Raw genomic sequence first — 22,595 nt, 5'->3', positions numbered from 1 at the left:
ACACATTGCTGAGGGGGGTGATGGGAAACGGAGGGGAGCCCCGTCTGCACCACCTGCTCAAGTCTGAGCCCAGGGCCTTGCTGATGGCCCTCCAGGCACGGGGATTTCATTTTATCTACCTCCAGTGAAACATTGATCACTCCATGTTATAGGACAGCATCTTTATTTCCATTTTAAAGGTTAAAAAAAAAAGGTGAAGAAATGGACTCTGGCTGACCCTTCTAACTAGTACAAGGGCTGGGGTCAGACAAGCAGTGCCTGGCTGAGGGCCAGTGGGACACTGAGGCTGGAACTTAGGGAGGGGCTTGAGGCCAGGCGGCAGAGTGCAGGCGGCCGGTGGTCCATCAGCCCTGTTCACAGATGCCCCGCAGCTGGCAGGTGGCAGGAAGGGACTCCAGCACTTGGGCCTGTGTGGGATGGGGCGGTCCCCCAACAAAGGCTCCACGTTTCTGGTTTTCCTGGCTTGTTGGTCCCTTCACAGACATGTTCAGAACCAAATCCTGCAGAGGCCAGGCCACAGGAGCTTAGGGTCTAGGAACGGGCCACACTGCTGTGTTCCCTGTGGGCCAGGGCCCCTTCTCCCTGCAGGGCTTGCAGGACAGAGGGGACCTGAGCCACCACGGGGGAGGGGTTCCTGCTGAGCTCCCTGGCCCGGCAGGTGGCAGCCTCCACAGCGCTCATGGCCGTGGCCCGCAGCCCGCCTTGCTCCAGCACATGGAGCCCGTAGATGGTAGTGCCGCCCGGCGTGCACACGTCAGTCCGCAGCTGAGCTGGGTGCTGCCCCTTCTGCAGAAGCACCTTGGCCGTCCCCTGGGTAGAGGCATTGGGGTTAAGGGGGAAGGGGCGGTGCTGGCAGCCCGTCTGCAGCTCACCCCCCCAGCACCCCGTCTCAGCTCAGGCCGGCTGGCCGCCTCCCCATGCTGACCCTCCCCTTCCACACACTCCCCAGGCCGTGCAGCAGGGTCTCACCAGCAGGGTCTGGGCAGCAATGCGGTGGGCCAGGCCACTGGGCATGCCCATTTTGATGGCACCTTCGGCCAAGGCCTCGGAGAAGGCACACACCTGTAGCAGTGGGGGTGGGACGGGAGTCAAAGCTAGCCCTCCCTGGGACTCGGCACCCAGCCTGGAGAAGGCTGGGCACCTTTAGAACAAGGCCCAGGGCACCAGCCACCAGAGCCAAGGCCAGAGCCCAGTGGTCTGCCAAGAGGCCGGCCTCAAAGGCCCAGGAGGGCACTGACGGGGGGTGGGCACACAGGGGCAGCTGAGGACCACAGGCGGATCCCTGGGGGCAGGGGCTATTGCGGGGGCTTGGAAAGGCCCCACTTTGTGGAGGGAGGGCTGTCCACCACACTCACAAAGGCTACGCCGCTGCCGCTGAGGCCGGTATGGACGTCCACCTGGGCCTCAGGCACCTCCTCGCACTGCCCACAGGCCTCCAGCAGGGACCGCAGGAGCTGGGCCTCATAGCTCCCAGCGCAGCAGCCCCGCGCCATCACCATGGCACCCTCCTGGACGATGCAGGGCAGGTTGGGTGAGACCCTGAGCACCCGAGCCATCGGGGGCAGCAGCTGCCAGAGAGAGGCTGCGGTCAGTGAGGCCTCTGCCAGCCAGCGGAGAGACTCTGATCCCCAACCCACACATGCTGGCTTCCGGAAGGGCCAGGCCTTGGCTGCAGCCAGTCTGGGATGGCCGGGGTGGGAAGTCGAGTCTGGTCAGCAGAGCCCAGCTTGGGATCAGCATCTCAGCCCCACCGCACCCTCAAGGGCCGCTCACCTTCTCCAGGGTGCTTAGGGACACCCCGGCGGCCACAGACACCAAGATGTGCTCAGCAGTGACGGCAGGAGCCACCTCCACCAGCACAGCCGGCAGGATGTGGGGTTTGGTGGCGAAGAAGACGAGGGAGCAGCTATGCAGCACCTCCAGGTTGGAGTGGGTGGTCTGGCAGCCCATGGCCTGCAGCAGGGATGCCAGAGCCAGGCCTGTCAGTGGGCATCCTCCAGACTGCAGCCCCGCTGCCGGCCCCCGCTGTGGACGGCTCTACTCCCAGTGGCCAGACCACCCGTCCCTGCTCAGGACCCGACCTCAGGTGGGCCCTGACGACAGCACGGCCTCAAGCCCTCTGAGCCCGTGAGTGCCCATGACGTTCCTGCCCACCCAGCACGCACACCCCTTTACCCAACCCTGGCGCTCCACAACCTTGACATTCCTTCTGGCTTTTGACCTCCCCTTCCCCAGTCCAGGCCATCTCAAAACTTTAACCAAATAATCAGCACTTCCCTGGCCCCAAGGAGCGTCTGACGGCCAAGAGCCAAGAGCCACCTGGGAGCTGCCCGGCTCACCCGGAAACGGCAGAGGTTCCTGTCGGAGGGCGCACTGGCCAGCACGTGCTCAGCTTCCACTTTTCCTGGAGGGAAAGGCAAAGAAGAGCCGGGGTGTCAGTGAGGAAGGCGGGGCGGTGGAGTGACCCAGCCAGGTCTGCAAGTCTCTGAGGCTCAGCCACACCTGGGCCATCCGGAGCCTCTCGAGGAAGCCAGGAGCTCAGCGGGGCAGCTCCACTCGGCCGAGACCAGACCAGACCACCAGCCTCACTTGATTCTACCCGGCAGTCATCGCCACCTACCTGCTGCCGCCGCCGAGTCCAGACACGTTGCTGGACACAGGGACCAGGAATTTGCGTTGTCTTGTGAGGACACGGATCCCAGGGACTGCTGCCTCTGGGAATGGGAAGGCTGGGGAGGGGGCATGGTGGGTACAGAGGCCCAGGAAGGGAGGGTGCGGGGTGAGGGTGAACCCTGGGAAGAGGGTGTGTTCATGGGTGTGTTTGTGCTGGGACATCCAAGCAGAGAATGCCTGGTTGGCAGAATACTCTACAGGTCAGATTTCTACAAGGTCTAACAAGAAGGCAGAAATGCACCCCACAACCTGGACAGATGGTGGCAGCCACCATGCGTTGCCTGCACTGTGTCAACACGAACTCTATGGAGCTGGGGGTAGCAGGTAACACTCCAAGTTTTACAAGTAAACAACTGAGGCCTGCAATAAACTGCTTTCTGATGATTTTCATCTCTCTAGACCTTGACATACCACTAAAGGCAAAAAGCTAGTCCATAATCACCACATAAAGATCCTAAATACTGTGGAGCACAATCAGGACAGCACCACCATTCCTGCTGTAGTTCATTTCAGTAGCTCAGTCACGTCCGACTCTGCAACCCCATGGACTGCAGCAGGCCAGGCCTCCCTGTCCATCACCAACTCCCGGACCTTGCTCAAACTCATGTCCATCGAGTCGGTGATGCCATCCAACCATCTCATCTTCTGTCGTCCCCTTCTCCTCCTGCCTTCAATCTTTCCCAGCATCAGGGTCTTTTCCAAGGAGGTTCTTCACATCAGGTGGCCAAAGTATTGCAGTTTCAGCTTCAGCATCAGTCCTTCTAATGAATATTCAGGACTAATTTCCTTTAGGATGGACAGGTTAGATCTCCTTGCAGTCCAAGGGACTCCGAAGAGTCTTCTCCAAAACCACAGTTCAAAAGCATCCATTCTTTGGTGCTCAACTTTCTTTATAGTCCAACTCTCACATCCATATATGACTACTGGAAAAACCATAGCTTTGACTAGATCGACCTTTGTTGGGAAAGTAATGTCTCTGTGTTTTAATGCTGTCTAGGTTGGTCATAACTTTTCTTCCAAGGAGTAAGGGTCTTTTAATTTCATGGCTGCAGTCACCATCTGCTGTGATTTTAGAGCCCAAAAAAATAAAGTCTGTCATTGTTTCCATTGTTTCCCCATCCTTTTGCCATTAAGTGATGGGACCAGATGCCATGATCTTCTCAACCAATGATTTTGCCTGCCCCCAACACTGGCAGGGTCTGGAGACATTTTGGCTCTCACATCTGGGGATGTTACTGACCTCTCATGGGGAGAAGCCATGGAAGGGAGCTAAACACCCTACAATGTGAAGGATAGAGGATGATCTGGCTTCGAATGTGCAGTGCCGGATACCAGGAGTGCCGCTGGCAAACAAATCAAAAGAGTCGTAGGCTCAGAGCGGTCAGGCAACTCGACAGAGGCACAAGATCTCACTCTAAGCTAGGACTGTCCAAGAGAAACATCGCTCAACCCATACATGTCACTTTACAACTTCTAGTAGTCATATTAAACAATCAGGAAATAACAAATTTAATTATAATACATTTTATTTAAACTAAGGTAGCCAAAATGTATCCTTCCAACAGGTAATCAATATTAAAAATTACTAAGATTATTTTCTGTTTGTGTGCTGAATCTTCCAAACTTGGCGCATATGTTATTTTATGCACTCATAGTGGAATACCAGAGCACCTGACCTGCCTCCTGAGAAATGTGTATGCAGATGAAGAAGCAACAGTTAAAACTGGACATGGAAAAAAAAGGGAAAAAAAAAAAAAAACTGGACATGGAACAACAGACTGGTTCCAAATAGGAAAAGGAGCACGTCAAGGCTGTATATTGTTACCCTGCTTATTTAACTTATATGCAGAGTACATCATGAGAAACACTGGGCTGGAAGAAGCACAAGCTGGAATCTAGATTGCCGGGAGAAATAACAATAACCTCAGATATGCAGATGACACCACTTTTAGAGCAAAAAGCAAAGAAGAACTAAAAAGCCTCTTGATGAAAGTGAAAGAGGAGAGTGAAAAAGTTGGCTTAAAACTCAACATTCAGAGAACTAAGATCATGGCATCTGGTCCCATCACATCATGGCAAATAGATGGAGAAACAATGGGAACAGTGACAAACTTTGTTTTCTTGGGTTCCAAAATCACTGCATATGGTGACTGCAGCCATAAAATTAAAAGACATTTGTTGTTTGAAAGAAAAGCTATGACCAACCTAGACAACATATTAAAAAGCAGAGACATTACTTTCCCAACAAAGGTCCATCTACTCAAAACTATGGTTTTTCCAGTAGTCATGTATGGATGTGAGGGTCGGACTAAAAAGTAAGCTGAGAGCCCAAAAAGTGATGTTTTCAAACTGTGGTGTTGGAGAAGACTCTTGAGAGTCCTCTGGACTGCAAGGAGATCAAACCAGTCCATCCTAAAGGAAATCAGTCCTGAATATTCATTGGAAGGACTGATGCTGAGGCTGAAACTCCAATATTTTGGCCACCTGATACGAAGAACTGACTCAATGGAAAAGACCCTGATGCTGGGAAAGATTGAAGGTGGGAGAAGGGGACGACAGAGGGTGAGATGGTGGGATGGCATCACCGACTCGATGGACATGAGTTTGAGCAAGGTCCAGGAGTTGGTGACGGACCGGGAAGCCTGGTGTGCTGCAGTCCATGGGGTTGCAAAGAGTCAGACACAACTGAACTGATGCACTCACAGTTCAGTTCAGTTCAGTTCAGTAGCTCAGTCGTGTCCGACTCTTTGTGACCCCATGAATCGCAGCACACCAGGCCTCCCTGTCCATCACCAACTCCCTGAGTTCACCCAAACTCACGTGCATCGATTCAGTGATGCCATCCAGCCATCTCATCCTCTGTCGTCCCCTTCTCCTCCTGCCCTCAATCCCTCCCAGCATAAGGGTCTTTTCCAATGAGTCAACTCTTTGCATGAGGTGGCCAAAGTATTGGAGTTTCAGCCTCAGCATCAGTCCTTCCAATGAACACCCAAGACTGGTCTCCTTTAGGATGGACTGGTTGGATCTCCTTGCAGTCCAAGGGACTCTCAAGAGTTTTCTCCAGCACCACAGTTCAAAAGCATCAATTCTTCGGTGCTCAGCTTTCTTCACAGTTCAATTCTCACATCCATAAATGACCACTGGAAAAACCATAGCCTTGACTAGATGGACCTTTGTTGGCAAAGTAATGTCTTTGCTTTTGAATATGCTATCTAGGTTACGTTCCTTCCAAGGAGTGTCTTTTAATTTCCTGGCTGCAATCACTATCTGCAGTGATTCTGGAGCCCAAAAAAAGTCTGTCACTGTTTCCATTGTTTCTCCATCTATTTCCCATGAAATGATGGGACCAGATGCCATGATCTTAGTTTTCTGAATGCTGAGCTTTAAGCCAACTTTTTCACTCTCCTCTTTCACTTTCATCAAGAAGCTTTTTAGTTCCTCTTCACTTTCTGCCATAAGGGTGGTGTCATCTCCATATCTGAGGTTATTGATATTTCTCCCGGCAATCTTGATTCCAGCTTGTGCTTCTTCCAGCCCAGCGTTTCTCATGATGTACTTTGCGTATAAATTAAATAAGCAGGGTGACAATATACAACCTTGACGTACTCCTTTTCCTATTTGGAACCAGTCTGTTGCTCCATGTCCAGTTCTAACTCTTTCATATAGATTTCTCAAGAGGCAGGTAAGGTGGTCTGGTATTCCCATCTCTAAGAATTTTCCACAGTTTATTGTGATCCACACAGTCAAAGGCTTTGGCATAGTCAACAAAGCAGAAATAGATGTTTTTCTGGAACTCTCTTGCTTTTTCCATGATCCAGCGGATGTTGGCAATTTGATCTCTGGTTCCTCTGCCTTTTGTAAAACCAGCTTGAACATCTGGAAGTTTACGGTTCACATACTGCTGAAGCCTGGCTTGGAGAATTTTGAGCATTACTTTACTAGCGTGTGAGATGAGTGCAATTGTGTGGTAGTTTGAGCATTCTTTGGCATTGCCTTTTTTGGAAACTGGAATGAAAACTGACCTTTTCCAGTCCTGTGGCCACTGCCGAGTTTTCCAAATTTGCTGGCATATTGAGTGCAGCACTTTCACAGAGTCATCTTTCAGGATTTGAAATAACTCAACTGGAATTCCATCACCTCCACTAGCTTTGTTCCTAGTGATGCTTTCTAACAGCGCATCCCAATTCCGACCTCCTCGCGGTTACCGTGCGGACGGCTGGCTCTGAGCCTCTCCACTATATCCCCTCCAGCCGCGCTCCCAGAGGAAAGAGAGTCCGGAAAGGCAGAGTCCGCGAGCCGTTCCGGCCCACGCCCGCTGGCGAGCTCCACCCTGGGGCCCCTGCGTCTAGGGCGCCGCGCTGCACTGGGATCCGCGGCGCAAGTGGGCACGGGACAGGTAAGCCCGCCCCTCCCACCTCAGGCCGGTCTCGGACGCCCCCTGGCCCCGAGCCCGGGGTCCCCAAGCGCCCTACGCCCGTGGCGTCCCACCTGCTTGGATGAGGCCCTGGGCGATGGCCTCCGCCATGCGGCCCGCGCCCACGAAGCCCACTCGCCTCCAGCCGGACTCCTCCGCCGCCGCCGCCATCACGCCGCTGCGCCGCGCCCCGCCCCACCCCCGCACTCAGCGGCGCCAATGGGCTGCGAGGGCCTCACTTGCGCTCGTCCACTGGCTGCGGAGACCTCACGCTCCGCCCTCGCCCGGGGTTTCCGTGCGGGAGGCGGGGCGTCGCGAGGGGCGGGGGGGGACGCCGCGCAAAGCTTCTGATACACAGATCGGCTGCTGTACCTGGGTGCTCCACTGGTGTGTGAATTTCGCAAGTAGCAACTTGAGAGGGTCCATTTACAAGCGAAGGGTCGGAAAGGGTGGAGGCTGCTGTGGGATGGGGTCCCTCGCGGGGCCAATGGGAAAGCACTGATGGACACACCGGCCAGCAGAGCTTCCAGAAAGGGGCGGCTGAGCAGATTCTGATGAAACTCCTGGCAGCCAGAATCTGGACTTCCGCTTAGCACTGGCACAGATCAGGAGCTATCGAGAGGGATTCTGCCGGCCTCTGGCCGGTTTCTGGGTGGGAACAGCGCGTGCTGGTTCTGTTTGGAGCCTGTGAGCAGTCGGGTGTGGAGGACAGGGCTGCCTATTCCGGGCTTGTGGTCAGCTTTTCCCCAAGTTGTAGTGGGTCCGAGTGACAGCATAAAATTGACGCAGCCAGTGAAACGTGGGAGCAGCGGTCTGTGGCTTTGCTGTTAAAGAAGCTCCTCAGGCCAGCCTGGGTTTTGGTTTCTGAGAGCCTCTCAGGGAGCTATGTAAGGAGGCAGGGCCTCCTTACATAGCTCCTTAGACCTCCTTAGACCTTCCTGAGGTGTAGGTCCCCAGGAGAGAACTGACCTCTCTAGTTGGTTCTAAGGAAGAGTGTGTGTGGCTAGAGACAGGAAGCACATTTGAGACTGAGAGGGGGAGGGTGGGTGTGGGGTGTGCTTGTAATTTGATTGACCTAGGAAAAATAAGCTAAGACTGCAGTTTTTAAGATTGCATTTTAAAAACGTTTTGTTATTTTCTTTAAATTCTCCTTTAGCACGTTCTAAATTCTTCAGTGGGCTTACCAGATGGCTCAGTGGAAAGAATCTTCCTACAACACAGGAGATGCAGGTTCAATCCCAGGGTTGGCAAGATACCCTGGAGGAGGAAATGGCAACCCACTCCAGTATTCTTGCCTGGGAAATCCCATGGATAGAGGAGCCTCGCGGGCTCCATGGGGTCACAAAAAGAGTGAGACATGACTTAGCAACTAAAAAGTTCTTCAACAGTGAGAGTCCCTCACTCACTCAACACTGTCCCTTCAGTGAGAAGCCCCTGCTCTGGTGCTGGGAATGAAGCCCTCACAGCAGCAGAATGGACAGCCAAAGCCCTACCTGCAGACCTGCCCCTCTATGATACACAAACCCCGCAAGGGACAGCTCAGGACATGCAACCACTGTTAGTGTCCTCCCAGGCACGTCCAGGCCTTTCTGCTCCTGCCCCCTTTCTCACTGGGCTGATCCAAGATCCATCTCAGGTGCCCATCTCCCTTAACCAGCAGACCCTTCATTAACAAATGGTTGGCACCCGGGAGATACACCATGAAGGCGGACCTGGTCCTGGAGCCCTGAGTCCTGTGGGTGAGGGAGGGGAGGAACTTCTGGAGAAGCAGGCCAGTGGGGTGGGCCTCAGAGAGGAATAACCATCTGGACAGAGACCTAGAAGGTAGGGAGGCACTGACACTATTGGGGAGAGTAATGGGGTGGTGACAAACGCAAGGTGTGCTCAGCCGGATGGGGCACAGAGGTCGGGACTGTGCCTAGCACGGGGGGGCAGCCAATGCTGCCCAGATACACAGAAGATGTCATGACTGTGTGGGCACACCAGTCACTGGTCCGCACTCATGAAGAGGGGATCTGAGAAGAGGGGGATCCCAGAGCCAGGGAAGGTGCCTGGGTCCTGAGGGAGGCAGTCCCGCTCCAGCCTGGAGGCTGGGCACCCACAGCACTGCCTGAACGGCCAGGGTGCCAGTGGGTCAACCCATCTAGATCTTCCTGTTGAGGAAGGTGCCACTCACCTCCCTGCCTGCCAGGCCCACTCCTGCATGACACCTGTCACTGTCCTCGGGAGAAGGACAGGCTGGGCCCCAGCACCGAAGCTGCCACATGAGGGCTAGGGAGCTGATGGGCCAGGTCAGGCTCCTCTCTGCTGGGGCCCCAGGGGAGCCTGAACCAGCAGACTGACACTCCTCTCAGATCCCTCTGTGCCCGCCTGGCCTATCCAAACCCAGACCTGGCCTCTTTCCCCAAAATCCTAGGAGGAAGCGGGGGAGACCTGGGGAGTGTGGTTACCCAGGCCCACATGTGGCCGTGTGGAGAGGCTGGCTCTGGCCACCACACTGGGACCACTGCAGGTGCCCGGCACTTTGTCCCCACCACCTGACAGCCCACCCTCTCCTGCCACCCGCCCACTCACCACTTCTCTGTGACTCCACCCACTGCCACCCTTCTGCCCCAGGGACAGTTGGTCACCATGGCCCAGCAGCTCTTGGGGGCTGGCCGGGCTCAGGAGGCAGTGCTGGGGTGGGGACAGGGGTGGCTGGCGCACAGGCCTGTGAAAATGCTCTTTATTGGCTCCCAGGGATTGGAAGCGGACACTCAGGGATGGAGTTGGGGAGCAGAGTGCTGGGCTTGGCTTCCCTGACGTGGACAGAGGCCCCACCAGACAGTCACTGAGGCCTGCCTCGGCAGACGGAGTGGAGCAGAGGCCAGCATCAGGAGGGCAGGCGGTGCCCCCGGCTCCTGGCAGGTTCTGAGAGTGGCTGCTGCTGGGCGCTGCCGGCCAGGCGCTGGGGAGGAGGTGGACCAGCTCCGGCCACAGGCTTCACTTCCGGGCCTGCTCGTAGTTGTCGGTAAACCAGGCACAGGTCTCCTTCACAGCTACAAAAGCGGGCAGTTGAGGGCCAGGGCGATCCTGACCTCCCCGGAAGGAGGATGGGGACCCAGGGAGTCCTGCCTCTGCGGTGAGGGCACGGAGGCCAAACCCGCGGAGCGTTCCCCCCAACTGGCACTGGGGAAGCTGAGGCCTGGGCAGGGGCAGTGGTGGCCCCCAGGAGAGGCCAGAAGGCCCTGAGGAACGGGGTGGGAGGCTCACCCTGCTTGAAGGGCGTGAACCGGAAGTCGGGCAGGTAGGCCCGCAGCTTGGCATTACTGGCCGTCTTCTTAAACTGCCCATCTGACTTGGTTGTATCAAACTGGGCACCTGGTCAAGGCCTCAGCACAAGGGGAAGCCCCGCTGCCCCCCACCTGCCCTTGAGCCTGGCCCAGCTTTCCCAGGAAGAGCCTCCAGGGCAGAGCAGCAATGCCCCCATCCCCCGGCCGCCAGGGTGAGTGCCATGGGGGCACCAGGGCACAGTCTTCTGCAGGGAGGCCCGAGGCACGCCAGCCTCCAACCAAAGGATACGGTGACCTCCCCGTGGAAGTCCATGGCCTCCACCACGGCCTCAGCTGCCTCCTGGACGGACACCTCGTCCTCCTCGCCCACTGTGGGGAGCCAGGGGCCAAAGGCCAGGTCAGGCCCCCGCTGCCTGGCCCCCAGAAGCCCCCTCCCTGCTCGGCGGCTCCGGGGACAGACAGGGTCCCGCCCAGCTGGTGGGGGTGGGGGTGGGGGTGGAGCTGCTGGGCGCCCACCTGACAGGATGATGGGCTCCACCTCATCGTACTCCCGCAGGGCCCAGATAAAGAGCCGGGCCAGGTCCTGCCAGTCAGACGTCCGGGGTCAGAGGCTACCAGTGACAGCCCACAGGCCCATGTCCCCTCTCCAGCCCAGGTCCCTCCCTTTGGGCAGTGGCCGGCCAGCTGTGCCCCAACTCCCTCCAGATGAGCTCAGAGCTACCCCAGTGACTCTCTCAGGGACAGGAACCTACAGGGCCCCAGCGAGGATGGGGGCAGCCTGGACCCCCACCCTTTCCCAGGCTCCCTCCCGCCTGCCCACGGCCAGCTCAGCGGCCCCGGGAGATGTTCTAGGGGACAGCCGTGCCCCTCTGCGGCACCGACCAGTGAGTAGATGAACTGCCTCCGGGGCCTCCCCGTGCCCCACACCGTCAAGGCTGAGCCGCTGCCTGTGGGTCAGGAGGGCAAGTGTCAGAGGGGCTGTGGCAGCATCAGTCGTCCCCTCTCCCCGGGCTGCGCCCCAGGGGCCCCCGTGGGCGGCGGGCACTCACTCTTGGCCAGGTGCACCTTGTGGATGAGGCCAGGCAGTACGTGGCCGTCCTCGATACTGAAGTTGTCGTGGGGCCCGAAGACGTTGGTGGGGATGACAGCGGTGAAGGTGCAGCCGTGCTGCTGGAAGTAGGCCCTGCGGCGGCACAGCGTCCCCTCTGGCCCTCACCCTGGGGCCACTGGTCCGCCCCACCCCGAGTCCCACACCCCAGCCAAGGTCTGGGAGCCCTGCCGGGCCGCCCCCTGGGCCCACCCACCGCGGGGCACCCGGGCCCCCTTCCCCAGCCTTGACTGGCCTCCGCCCGGGGGGCACAGGAGGAGGACCTGTTCTGCACGTCGATCATCCTCTTGGCATAAGAGTAGCCAAAATTGCTGCTGTGCGGCGGCCCGTTGTGAATCTGGGGGAGCAGAGGACCCGCTGCTTCTCAGCCCCGCCCCCAGGCCAGGCCCCACCCTGCCCAGGCTCCTCCCCTCACCATGGTCTCATCGATAGGGTAGGTGGTCTTGTCTGGGAAGATGCAGGTGGACAGGCAGGAGACCACCTTGCGCACGCCCACCTCGAAGGCCGAGTGTAGCACATTATCATTGATGTGTATGTTTTTCCTCTGCGGGGTGGAGGGGGGTGGGGGTGGTGGGAAGCAGGGATCAGGCCCCTCCAGGCACGGTCCAAAGCCTCACCTGCTCCTCCAGGGACTGAAGTGGGACGCACCCTGGAGGCCGCATCTGAGCCTGAGTTCCAGCTGCTCCCAGGGCCCACCCCCAGGACTGAAGGACGATCTAGGCCTGCCTCCCCTGAGGCTGCGGGAGGACCTCGGAGGAGAGGGCTACACCCCAAGCTCAGGGCTGAGCCCCACCCTCTGGGGCTGCTGAGGTGGTGCAGGAGCCCAGGGGGCCCAATCTGGCCCTGAGGCAGGAAGGGAAGATGGGGCCCTTCCACACCCCCAACCCAGGAGCTCACCCCTGGCTCTACTGCTCAGTAGCAGTGAAGCCTTGGCCAGCCACATCCCTCCTAGGGCCTCACTTCCCTCTCTGAGAACATGAGCTGGCCGGGGCATTTGGGTGGTCTGGGGAGAGGGGAGAGGTGGTGGTCAGGCAGCCTCCTGGGAAGGCTGTCACTGAGACGAGGAGGACAGACGCCTGTGCAGAATCTGGTCTAAGCTTCCACCATCCCAGGCCCAAAGCAGGGCTGAACCACACCAAGGCCAGTGGCAGAGACATGGACAGCCCTCATGGGCAAAGCCTGGCAGGGGCAGGGCCCTGGGAGAGCCCAGCTTACACCTCAGCAGCCCAGGGTGCACCCCAGGCTCAGTGCAGCTGGACCTCCTGGGAGCAGGGGCATCTGGAGGCCCAGGAGGCAGGAAGCAGGTAGGGCAGGGTCACACGGCAAATGCTGGCTTCTCTCAGCTCACCCAAACCCCATTTACCTCTTGGGCTTTCCCTACTGGGCCAAATGTCCCCCAGCCTACCTGTGTGCCCCTCTGCCTACAGCCCAAGTGTAGGGCACTGGGGGCCCTCAGGGCTGCCCCCCCGGCTGGGCCAAGCCCTGACCCTCAGGAGCTTCGTGAAGCCAGAACAAGAACTTGGGAAGCTGGCCAAAAAGTCCCCAAAATCCAGGATCCTGGCTCCCAGTGCTCACTGGGGCTCTCCCTTACCCAGAAGTCCAAATTGTATTTGATATTCCGGAACAGGCCCCCCACCATTGCAGCAAGATGGATGACGTGTGTGGGCTGGACCTGTTGAAACAGCGCTCGGGTCTGTGCAGCATCCCTGTGGGGAAGCCAGGCCATCAGGGGCTGCTTGGAAGCCCAAGGGAACGAGCGTCTTGGCTCAAGGCACTGGGGGCAGGAGCCAGGCAGGGCCAAAGGTGGGAGGGGCTGCCAAAAGGGAAAGTGGCCAGGCCAGGCCCTGGCAGGTAGGAGAGTGTGGGCTTCCAGGAAGAGAAAGGAGGAAGTTTGCCCAGGAGCAAAGCTGTGCACACCCCGGCCAGGCCAGCCACCTGGCAGGGAGGGCCCGGATGCGAGGCCCCGCCAGGGACAGGGCTGGCCCGGAGCACTCAGTCTGGAGAGGGCACAGTAGGGGGTGCTCCAGGGATGGGCGGACTCACGTGAGATCGGCATCCTTGGAGGAGACAAACACCCAGTCCTCTCCGGGCAGCCTGGCCCCATCTTCTACCACCTTCTGGATGGCTCTGCCCACCAGCCCTGAGCCCCCAGTCACTAGGATCCGCCTGGTCCCCCGAGGATCACCCATGGTGGCTACACCTGTAGGGCCAAATGGTGTGAGGCTGAGGCCATTGCTCCCATCCCACAGAACCCCACTCCCCTGAGCTGCCCCAGCCCAGGGTCACTGCCCCTAGCACTGGGGCACAGTATGAGGTCACTAGGCCAGGGAGACTGCCTGCTGGGGACCAGGCAGACCCAGCTAGCCTGAGCCATCCGCTCCTCTCAGCTCTGTTCCCCAGGGAGCCCTGTGCCTACCACTCAGCCCAGAGAACCAGGCTCTGCCCTGTGGGCCCAACCCTGACCCCCACTGGGCCAAGAAAGAGAATATTTGGCTCCTCTCTGGCTCACAAGAAGGGAGGCAGCCAACTTTGGGTCTGGGGCTTTCTGGCCTAAGTCCATATGCTACTGACTGCGGGAAGGGGCGGCGGCTGTGTTTGCAGCCCAGTGCCCACTCCAGCTAGCTTTGGAAAGCTTGGTTCCTTCTGGGCAGGCAGAGCTTCTGGCTACCTGGAGAAATGGACAGGCTTCAGGGCGCCACCACCTCGTAGGAACCTATCCTGGGGGCTGGAAATCTGCTCGGGCAGCTACCGGAGGACTTTGAACTCCCCGATGCAGAGCCCGACGGGCAGCCCGGACCAGAGGGGGCCCTTCCCGGACATTCTGCTGCTCCTGATGGCACGGGCAGTGTAGCAGCAGGCCCTGGGGTAGACGCTACCGCGGCCGGGCCCCTCCCACGTTTCCCCAGGCGCTTCCCAAGCCCTCCACCCCTGGACCCACCTCTGAGCCCATTCGCACAGTGCAGTTGGGCCCCCTTCCGTGCTTCCTGGTCCCTCCCACGCCCCCAGTTCCCGGCACCCTTCAGACATTTCTGATTGTCACGGGGCACCCAAGGTCCAAGACCCAGATCGCCATGCCACAGCGCCCCTCGCCTTCTTACCCACCTGCCCGCAGGGCCGCTTCCGGCGCCGGCTGAGTGCCCAGCCACGCGCCGGGGCCAGGTGGAGTGGGCAGGACCAGGTCGGCCCTCCCGCGGCACTCTGGGAAGTGGAGTCCTCGAGGGCCGCCCCGGGAGCTGCTGGGACATGAAGTCCAGGGCCGCGCAGTAGCCTGGGAAATGTAGTTCCCGTCGGCTCCGCCTCCCCTAGGCCGATCACTGCTAGCCCCTAACCCAGACGGTGCCGGCGTTGGGGCGGTGGGAGAGGACGCGAGGCTGCGCATCTCCGAAAGCCCGCAGGCTCTGGACGGAGGAGTAGCAGCAAGGCCAAAGAATATTCTGAAAACGGAGGAGCTGCAGCTGCTCGGTGCTTTCCTAGGGTAAAAACTGCATTTGTGAGAAGCAACTGCAACAGTTACTGTATTCAGGACACTATATAAAAATATACTTTAATAAATACATTAAAAAGACAAACACATTTCACGAGATTATTAATAGCAGGAGATAGCTTGGGGGCCACTGTTGTAGTTCAGGTAATAAGGACTCAGAAGTTTACTGACTGAAGCAACATCAAGTTGGAAGAATTAAGAGGATTCCTGCTTCATTGGCTAGGCAAGCTAAGGGAGGAAGTTAGGTACAAGGCCTGGTGTGATGGTTGGTGTCAACTGGTTATGTGTCAGCTTGGCGAGGCTGTAGCATGCAGTGATTCACACACAAATCTAGATGCTGCCAGTGAAGATACTTCATAGACAGTAGCATCTTAGATCAGGTGACTTGAAGAAAACTAGACTTTCCTTGATAATGTGGGTCTCATTCATTCAGGAGGCTTCCCAGGTGGCATAGTGGTAAAGAATCCACCTGCCAATTTAGGAGGCACAGCTTTGATTCCTGAGTCGGGAAGATCCCCTAGAGTAGGAAATGGCAACCCACTCCAGTATTCTTGCATAGGAAATCTCACGGACAGAGGAGCCTGGTAGGCTACAGTCCAGGGGGTCGCAAAGAGCCGGACACAACTGAGTGAGCACATCCATTCAGTTGAGAAGCCTTAAGAGCAAAATTGAAGTTTCACTGAAGGAGAAGACATTCTACTTCAAGACTGGAGAGTTCCTGCCTAAGAGTTCTAGCCTGCCAGCCTGTCCTACAGACTTCAGACTTGCCAGCCCCACAATCATGTAAGTCAGTCCTTCAAAATACATCTATATCTACCTATCTATATATACATATATGTATTTGTTATATACAGTTTGCGTTTCTGTCTAGGGCACTGTAAGTATGGTGAATAGAGTTTTCATCAATGGAAGTATAGAGCTGGAATAAAAGCAACTGTAAACTAAATCCAGCAGCATAGTAAAAGGATTATACACATGATTAAGTGGGATTTATTTCTGCAATGCAAGGGATGGTTAAATTAAAAAAAAATAATCAAATACACCACATTCATAGAACAAAGAAAAAAATGATCTCAGCTGAGGCAGATAAAGCATTTGATAAAGTCTAACACCCTTTCATGATAAGAACACTCAACAAACCAGGAACAGAAGAGAACTTCCTCAACTTAATCAAGGGCATTTATGAAAAATCCACAGCTAACATCACACTCCTTTAACATCCCCAAAGAAATCATTCCTGAATATTCATTGGAAGGACTGATGCTGAAACTCCAATACTTTGGCCACCTGATGCAAAGAACCAACTCATTGGAAAAGACCCTGATGCTGGGAAAGACTGAAGTCAGGAGGAGAAGGGGACGACAGAGGATGAGATGGTTGGATGGCATGACCAACTCGATGGACATAAGTTTGAGCAAGCTCTGGGAGATGGTGAAGTACAGGGAAGCCTGATGTGCTGCAGTCCATGGGGTCGCAAAGAATTGGACACAACTGAACGACTGAAGAACCACGTCATACTCAATGAATGAAAACTAAAAGCTTTCCCCTTAAAAGGTAAGAAATTAAACAAGAATGTTCACTTTTGCCACTTCTGCTCAAAATTATACTGGAAGTTCTGGCCTGAGTGACTGGGCAAGAAAAAGAAAAACAAGGCACCCAGACTGGCAGCCCCACTGTGACTTCCTACAACGGATCCTGGGAAGTGCTGCAAACAGAAGCGGAGGCACTTTTACAGAAAGAAAGGGATGGACTCAGGATGGGCTGAAACAAGATACGTTCATTACAATCCACCCCTTGACAACTCAATATCCACATCAGTACATTTTCTCAAAAAGCAGTTTCAAAGCTTCCATCCATCCATTCCAACATGTAATTATTACATAGCTCTGAAGCTGGTCCCTCCTCCCCCCCAAAGGAACATCATCAGAGTCTCTTCATTAATGTATCCTGTTTCATCCAGCGTTTCTGAGCCATGTCTTCTTGATCTCTGACAAGACTCCATCATATTTTTTGCATCTAATGAACCTAATTTGAATTTAACTATTGCTATCACACCCTAGGAAGAAAGAGGTAAAGGGAAAAGAAAGAAAATAAGCTTTAAAATTTGACTCTAGGACTTCCCTGGCAGCCCAGTGGTTAAGACTCTGGACTTCCACTACAGGGGGCTCAGGGAACTAAGATCCTACACTCCCCGAGGCACAAATAAAGAAAATATGGTGACACATAAAGGAAATAAATATGGAAAGAGCTGCAGTCTTTGTTAATTAAAGTCTGGGGCAAGCTTATTTTTTTCCTGTTGGTGATCTTCTTTTTCCTGTTTGTGGTCCAGTCATTTCATGAAACTTCATGTTCTGTTTTTTCTTTTGCTCACGATCAGGTCTTTCAGTGTCAAGACCAGGCACTCCTTTAGTTCAGGAAGGTTTTCTTCTGCTACAGCTTTAAATCTAGATGGTCTGGGTGAAACGCTGTGGGTTAACACCCAAATCCCCCTTTTTCATTGTCCGTTTACCAGGTTCCTTTGAGTCAAAATAAAACTTCTGGTTATATTTTTCTCTATTTTATTTTGGCTGCACTGCACATAATGTGGGATCTTAGTTCCCTGACCAGGGATCAAACCCATACCCCCTACAATGGAAGCCTGCAGTCTTAACCACTAGACTGTCATGGAAGTCCCATGTTTTACTTTATGTTTATATAGCTGTACATTTCCTCAAATGATCATGTATTGCTTCTGTAATTAAGTTATTTAATCTGCCTACAGGAAAATGGCTGAGCACGTTTAGTTTCACTAGACATGTGACACTCAGCTTCTAAACAGTGAAAGGAATGCCAAGAGTTCAGTGGATGGTCACAAAGGCACGGCCTTCCCCTGCCCACCCCCTGATGCGTGGGCAGTGCTTGCCAACTAACCTCCCTATAGATATCCTGTGTTTCGTGACCACTGGCCTCTTTTATATCTGTTTTCTCTATTTCCACCATGTGTTTTAAGTTTTTAATGTTATTATTGTATAGAAAACATTCATACTATGCAAACATATTCTCTATGGAAGAACTGGCTGGAAAAAAGAACAGTCCAAGCGACATGCACGCTCTTAATGTTTCATATGGCCTGACTCAAGCAGAGCTGGCATGCAGGAAGGTGAAGCTGAGCCAGCAAACCCACAGGGCCAACAGCGAGGGCTGAGCTGCCCAAAATGGAAACTCACATCCTGCTCAACAAATCAGCATCTGAAAACAACCAGCCAGGACCAAACGATGACCAGAGTTACATGATCTTCTCCTGGTGTTCAGGGCTGCTGTGTGATGGAAGATTGATTATCCAAAAGTTCGGTAGCCCATCTGGATTTCAAAGGCATTTAGAACCCACCTATGATGCAAATAAACCAAAGACCTACATTTTAAATTTCAGAAATAAAATCTGGATGCACCTGAAAATAGTAACTTTCAAAGCATCAATTTGTCCACAGACGTCTCACAGCTACACTGAATCCAGCAGGCTGCCAGGTCGTGGTGGCTGGGGCAGGCAGGCCTGGGCTACCCCTTGTTGTGGGAAGGACCTGAAATGCACACGTCGATCTCCGGTGGAGAAACAATCCAGTCCCTCGTGCTGGTCTCGCTCTGCGCGGTGCCACGTGCTGAGGACATCCTTCTGGGGCCCTCCTTGCAGCAGCAGCCAGCCCTAAGCTCCCCCTGCCAGCGGCTACTTAGCTTACAGAGATCCACGCCGCCTGGCTGCACAGGTGCGATTTCTGATGAGTCCGAAAGCTGGACTTCCAGATGAAGCTCTTCCCGCACTTTGAGCACCGGAACGGCCTCTCTCGGGTGTGGATCCGCTGGTGCTGGGCGAGGAGAGTGCTGTAACTGAAGGGCTTCCCGCACCACTGGCACCCGAAAGGCTTCTCGCCGCTGTGGACGCGCTGGTGGCGGTGCAGCGTGGAGAGACGTGTGAAGGCACGGCCGCACTGCCCGCAGGTGTGCGGCTTCTGGCCAGCGTGTGCGCTGCGGTGCTGTGCCAGGTGCGAGCGCTGGCTGAACGCGCGGCCGCACTCCCCGCACGCGTGCGGCTTCTCGCCGCTGTGCGTGGCCCGGTGTCTCACCAGACGCGAGAGGTATCGGAAGGTCTTGGCGCACGTTTCGCACCTGTGGGCTGCCTGCCCTTTAGCGTTTGTCTCGCGGCTACAGAAAAGCTCGGGTCCCCATTTACCGCCTTTCTGGGCCCCTTCTCCTTTGGAGATGGTCCAAAAGGTTCCATGTGATGGTCTCTCCTGGATAAGGAAGTTCTCCAGGCTCCCTAGCCTGCCCTCCTGCAGAGCGGCTTCTTTGCAGACTGCTTTTGGAGGCTCACCCCTGAAGAAGCTTCCAGATGCTCCTCCTGGAGGCTCTGCAGCTGGAGTCATTTTCACCCTTGCAGTCACATGTTTACACAAAGACCCCTGGGTGGAATCTGAAAGAGAAAGGGCCCACGTGTTACCCTGTTTGAGAAGGTCCACCTGGGCCCCTACTCTGTGCCTGCAAGTATCAACCACCTGCTGGCCCTCTCCACGAGGTGTCTCACGGGTGAGTCCAGGCTCACTGGCTGTGCGCATGTGCCCACCTCCTTCATGGACCTTCCCCTCACATGTCCCAACTTTTTCTTGCCACCTTTTTCTAGTTGAAGTCTGTAGCTGACGCTACAAGCACCGTACACCAAGCCCCCGCCTCCCTGGCATTCCTGCCCTGCTGCAGCAGACAGCTCTGAGAGCTCTGCCTGCCAGCATCCTCTGGGACAGGCATGCCTCTGTCTTAGCCGAGGTCTGCACTTCCAGCCCAGGCTGCAGACAGGTACCGCCCCAGGGGCAGGGACCAAGGATAAGTGTCCCCCTCCCTCGCTCTGATGGACAATCCCAGATGCCTCCTGCAGCCTCTCAGTGGTCATGGTCCTGGAGCTGTGGTGCTCCACACGCTGGCAGTGGCAGCTCTGTACTGACTTCTCTCCTCTCTCTCTTCCTGCTCTCTCTTGCCTGCTTCCAGAAATTACTGCCTGCCAAATACATATCTATACCTGAAACTCTAAGGCTCTACACTCAGGAAACCCAAAGGACTAGAACTGACCCTCAGGAAGGGTTTCTGGGATGATGCCCTAACTGCTCAGACGTCCACAGGCGTCCAGTGCGGGGATGAGGTGTCAGAGTTGGACTGCAGGACACCCAGTGGGTGTGCAGAGAGGTGAAGAACTGGGTGGTATGAGGAGCTCCCTATATTTGGTGTCAGAAGTGATGCTGTGAGAACAGACGTTCCTGTTTAAGGGTAGGTGGGCAGACACTTCCAGATCGTGCCAAGGTCACCAGGGGCCACTGCTACCCGTGGCCAGCAGCAGTTCTGGGAGGCGGGATGTCTGGCTTGACAGATGTTAAGTGTTCTGGATCTCAAACTTATGCCAAGGGCATTATTTGGAACCTGAGACCCACAATGCTGAGAACCAGCCCCAATTTTCACAACTTGAGCCAAGAGCCTCCCCCCAGCTCTGGCTGGTTTGGTTGGGTTTTCAGTTCCTTGTAGCTGAGGGTTCTGATAACTCATCCCATGGGGCTGTTGGGGGAGAAAGTGAGGCACAATTTGTTAAGCATCTGGCATGGTGCTGGACTCCCAGAAAATTGTCCTCAATCTTCAATGAAGGGGAAGGGCAACAATCACAGTCTTTACCCCTTCACCGCTAACTGGCTGCCTGTTTTCAATTGATGGGCGTCCATGTGCCTGGGTAAGGACACCAAGGGACAAGCCAACGAAAGTGCACTTTGTGACTGTGTGACTGTCCTTCTATCCGGCTGTTCACAACACTGGCTGTGTATGGTGAGTGCAAATACTGAACAACCGGAGGCCTGTGGCTCCCCTCACTCACCCATGCCGGCATTTCCCGAAGTCTCTGCTTCCTGGGCCCCCAGCAGGTCTGAGCCCCAGGGCTCCCTTCCTTGCTCCAGTTGGGAGATGAGATCTGGCTTGGATTCTGGAACTCCTGCCCGAGAGGAGAGAGGAAATGGGTGAAGTGCTAGGGCATGCTTGGCTTCCCACTCCAGAGGCAGTCTGGGACTCAGGGGTTAGCTGGCCCTACCATGCAGGCTCTGAAACATGGAGTCTCCCCAGGAGGTTGAGGTGGGTGGGGAGCAGGGCAGGGATAAGGACTCAACAGAGGCCCGCCTCTGTGAGAGACGAGGACACCTCTAGTCTCCAGGCAGCCCCGGGGACGGGTCCAGAGACCCCACCTGTCACCTGGGAGCAGAATGTCCCACCTCTGGTCCCAGAGTCACAACCAGCCTGGCCCCTCCGAGATCCCACCTTAGCTCTGAGGGGGGCTGGGGGTGGGGAGGAGGGAAGGGCTGCGGCTGAATCACCTCACCCAGAGAGACCAGGTTCCTGTAAGTCTCCAGCATCACGTCTCTATACAGGGTCCTCTGCCCAGCATCCAGACGCGCCCCTTCTTCCTGGGTGAAGTGCACAGCCACGTCCCCAAAAGTCAGGAGGCCCTGAAACAACACTGGTTCTGCCCATGGAGTCAGCACATCAGGATTCAAGGCAGAGGAGGCAGATGGCTCACCAGCAGGCATGTGGGACCCCTGGACTCCATCTCAAGGTACCCTGCTTGCCAGGGAACCCGTAATGACAACCGTCAACCCAACCTATCCATACCCCAACCTGCTCAGTACCGCCTTTCCTGATGAGTGTCCCGCAGCCTCCGGAACGCCCTGGGGAACAACGCGGAGGGGCAAGGGAAGCCCCTGTGAGGCCCCGTCCTGGAGAGGACCTGGGACTCAGGGTCCCAAGTGAAGCGGGCTCCGAGGAAAGATCTTCTGGGAGGCAAGGAGCCCAGGTCCCGGGGGCAGGAGCGCTCACCTGGGGCCAGGCGGCCGGGGGGCTGCCCGCCATGCCGGCTCCCCGTTCCCCCGCGGCGAGGGCAGCGGCGGCGGCAGGGCGGCCTGCAGACAGGAGAGAAGGCTGGGGACGGCGGCGGGCCCGGGGCTCCGGACCCAGCCCCAGCCCTGCAGCGGCTCCAGCTCGCAGGCCGGCCGGGACAGGGGCCTCGCGAGGACGCAGAGGCTCTGCGTTAAGGTGACCACCCGGGCGCGCTGGTCAACCATAATAGAGCAGGGTAGCTGGGTGGGCGTCGCACAGGCAGACGGGAGAAGCCGGCTCAAGCCCTGTCCCGCCCGCCTGCGGCGAGGCTATAGCTCCAGGTCCGCTCCGCACTCCGAAGCTCCCCGAAGCTCCCCGCTCGGCCCCGCCCCGCTTTGTCTCCACAGGCTCCGCCCCCTGCGTCCCTCTGCCCCGCCCCACGCCCCGCCTCCTCGGGCTCCGGCCCTGGGACACCTGCGACGCTTGCTGAACGCAGAGATCACGGGCTGTTGCCACTGAAGTTCTAGTTCCGTGGGTCTGAATGTACTTCGGAGTCAACTTGAGTAAGCTTTCCTGGAGACTCTATGGAGAGCAGACTTTAGCACCCTCCCGTTCCTAGGACGGTCCGCACCTTCTCCACTGCCTGGCCGATGCCGGAGGGCCTGCTAGTCACACGCGCACGTCTGCCTCCCAGGATCTGGGCTTGGCGCTGGCACAACTCTGTCAAGAAAGAAGGGAGGGAGGGAGGAAAAGAAAAGAAAGAAAAAGTAAAAGAAA

At 56.3% G+C, this 22,595-nt stretch overlaps 3 protein-coding genes across 6 annotated transcripts; all 3 read right to left on the bottom strand.

Annotated features, from left to right (window-relative positions):
- Window positions 1-146: 146 nt before the first annotated feature.
- On the bottom strand, window positions 147-7,304 carry PYCR3 (pyrroline-5-carboxylate reductase 3). Its single transcript, XM_019973654.2, has 6 exons — window positions 7,162-7,304; window positions 2,340-2,404; window positions 1,774-1,953; window positions 1,356-1,568; window positions 970-1,062; window positions 147-810 (listed from the first exon to the last, which is right to left on the bottom strand). The coding sequence occupies exons 1-6, from the start codon at window positions 7,256-7,258 to the stop codon at window positions 532-534; spliced, it is 927 nt and encodes a 308-aa protein (XP_019829213.2). The 5' UTR covers window positions 7,259-7,304; the 3' UTR covers window positions 147-531.
- Window positions 7,305-9,796: 2,492 nt separating this feature from the next.
- Window positions 9,797-14,710, bottom strand: GFUS (GDP-L-fucose synthase). 3 transcript variants are annotated; one of them, XM_019973632.2, is made up of 11 exons: window positions 14,570-14,710; window positions 13,511-13,667; window positions 13,059-13,173; window positions 11,883-12,011; window positions 11,731-11,804; window positions 11,409-11,542; window positions 11,242-11,306; window positions 10,876-10,942; window positions 10,649-10,728; window positions 10,340-10,439; window positions 9,797-10,125 (listed from the first exon to the last, which is right to left on the bottom strand). In XM_019973632.2, the coding sequence occupies exons 2-11, from the start codon at window positions 13,654-13,656 to the stop codon at window positions 10,070-10,072; spliced, it is 966 nt and encodes a 321-aa protein (XP_019829191.1). In that variant the 5' UTR covers window positions 13,657-13,667; window positions 14,570-14,710; the 3' UTR covers window positions 9,797-10,069. The 3 variants fall into 3 exon arrangements, with proteins under 3 accessions (XP_019829191.1, XP_019829193.1, XP_019829192.1); XM_019973634.2 differs by lacking the exon at window positions 14,570-14,710 and adding an exon at window positions 14,406-14,550; XM_019973633.2 differs by lacking the exon at window positions 11,883-12,011.
- A 1,998-nt stretch (window positions 14,711-16,708) lies between these two features.
- ZNF707 (zinc finger protein 707) lies at window positions 16,709-22,207 on the bottom strand. 2 transcript variants are annotated; one of them, XM_019973653.2, is made up of 4 exons: window positions 21,819-22,207; window positions 21,325-21,451; window positions 20,830-20,943; window positions 16,709-19,395 (listed from the first exon to the last, which is right to left on the bottom strand). In XM_019973653.2, exons 1-4 carry the CDS (start codon window positions 21,849-21,851, stop codon window positions 18,656-18,658), a joined length of 1,014 nt encoding a protein of 337 aa, XP_019829212.2. In that variant the 5' UTR covers window positions 21,852-22,207; the 3' UTR covers window positions 16,709-18,655. The 2 variants fall into 2 exon arrangements, with proteins under 2 accessions (XP_019829212.2, XP_019829211.2); XM_019973652.2 differs by lacking the exon at window positions 21,819-22,207 and having other exon boundaries at window positions 21,325-21,809.
- Between the last annotated feature and the right edge of the window lie 388 nt (window positions 22,208-22,595).

The sequence above is a fragment of the Bos indicus genome, chromosome 14, assembly GCF_029378745.1.
Source record: "Bos indicus isolate NIAB-ARS_2022 breed Sahiwal x Tharparkar chromosome 14, NIAB-ARS_B.indTharparkar_mat_pri_1.0, whole genome shotgun sequence".
NCBI lineage: Eukaryota > Metazoa > Chordata > Mammalia > Artiodactyla > Bovidae > Bos > Bos indicus.
This window is presented reverse-complemented; position numbering and strand designations above follow the sequence as displayed.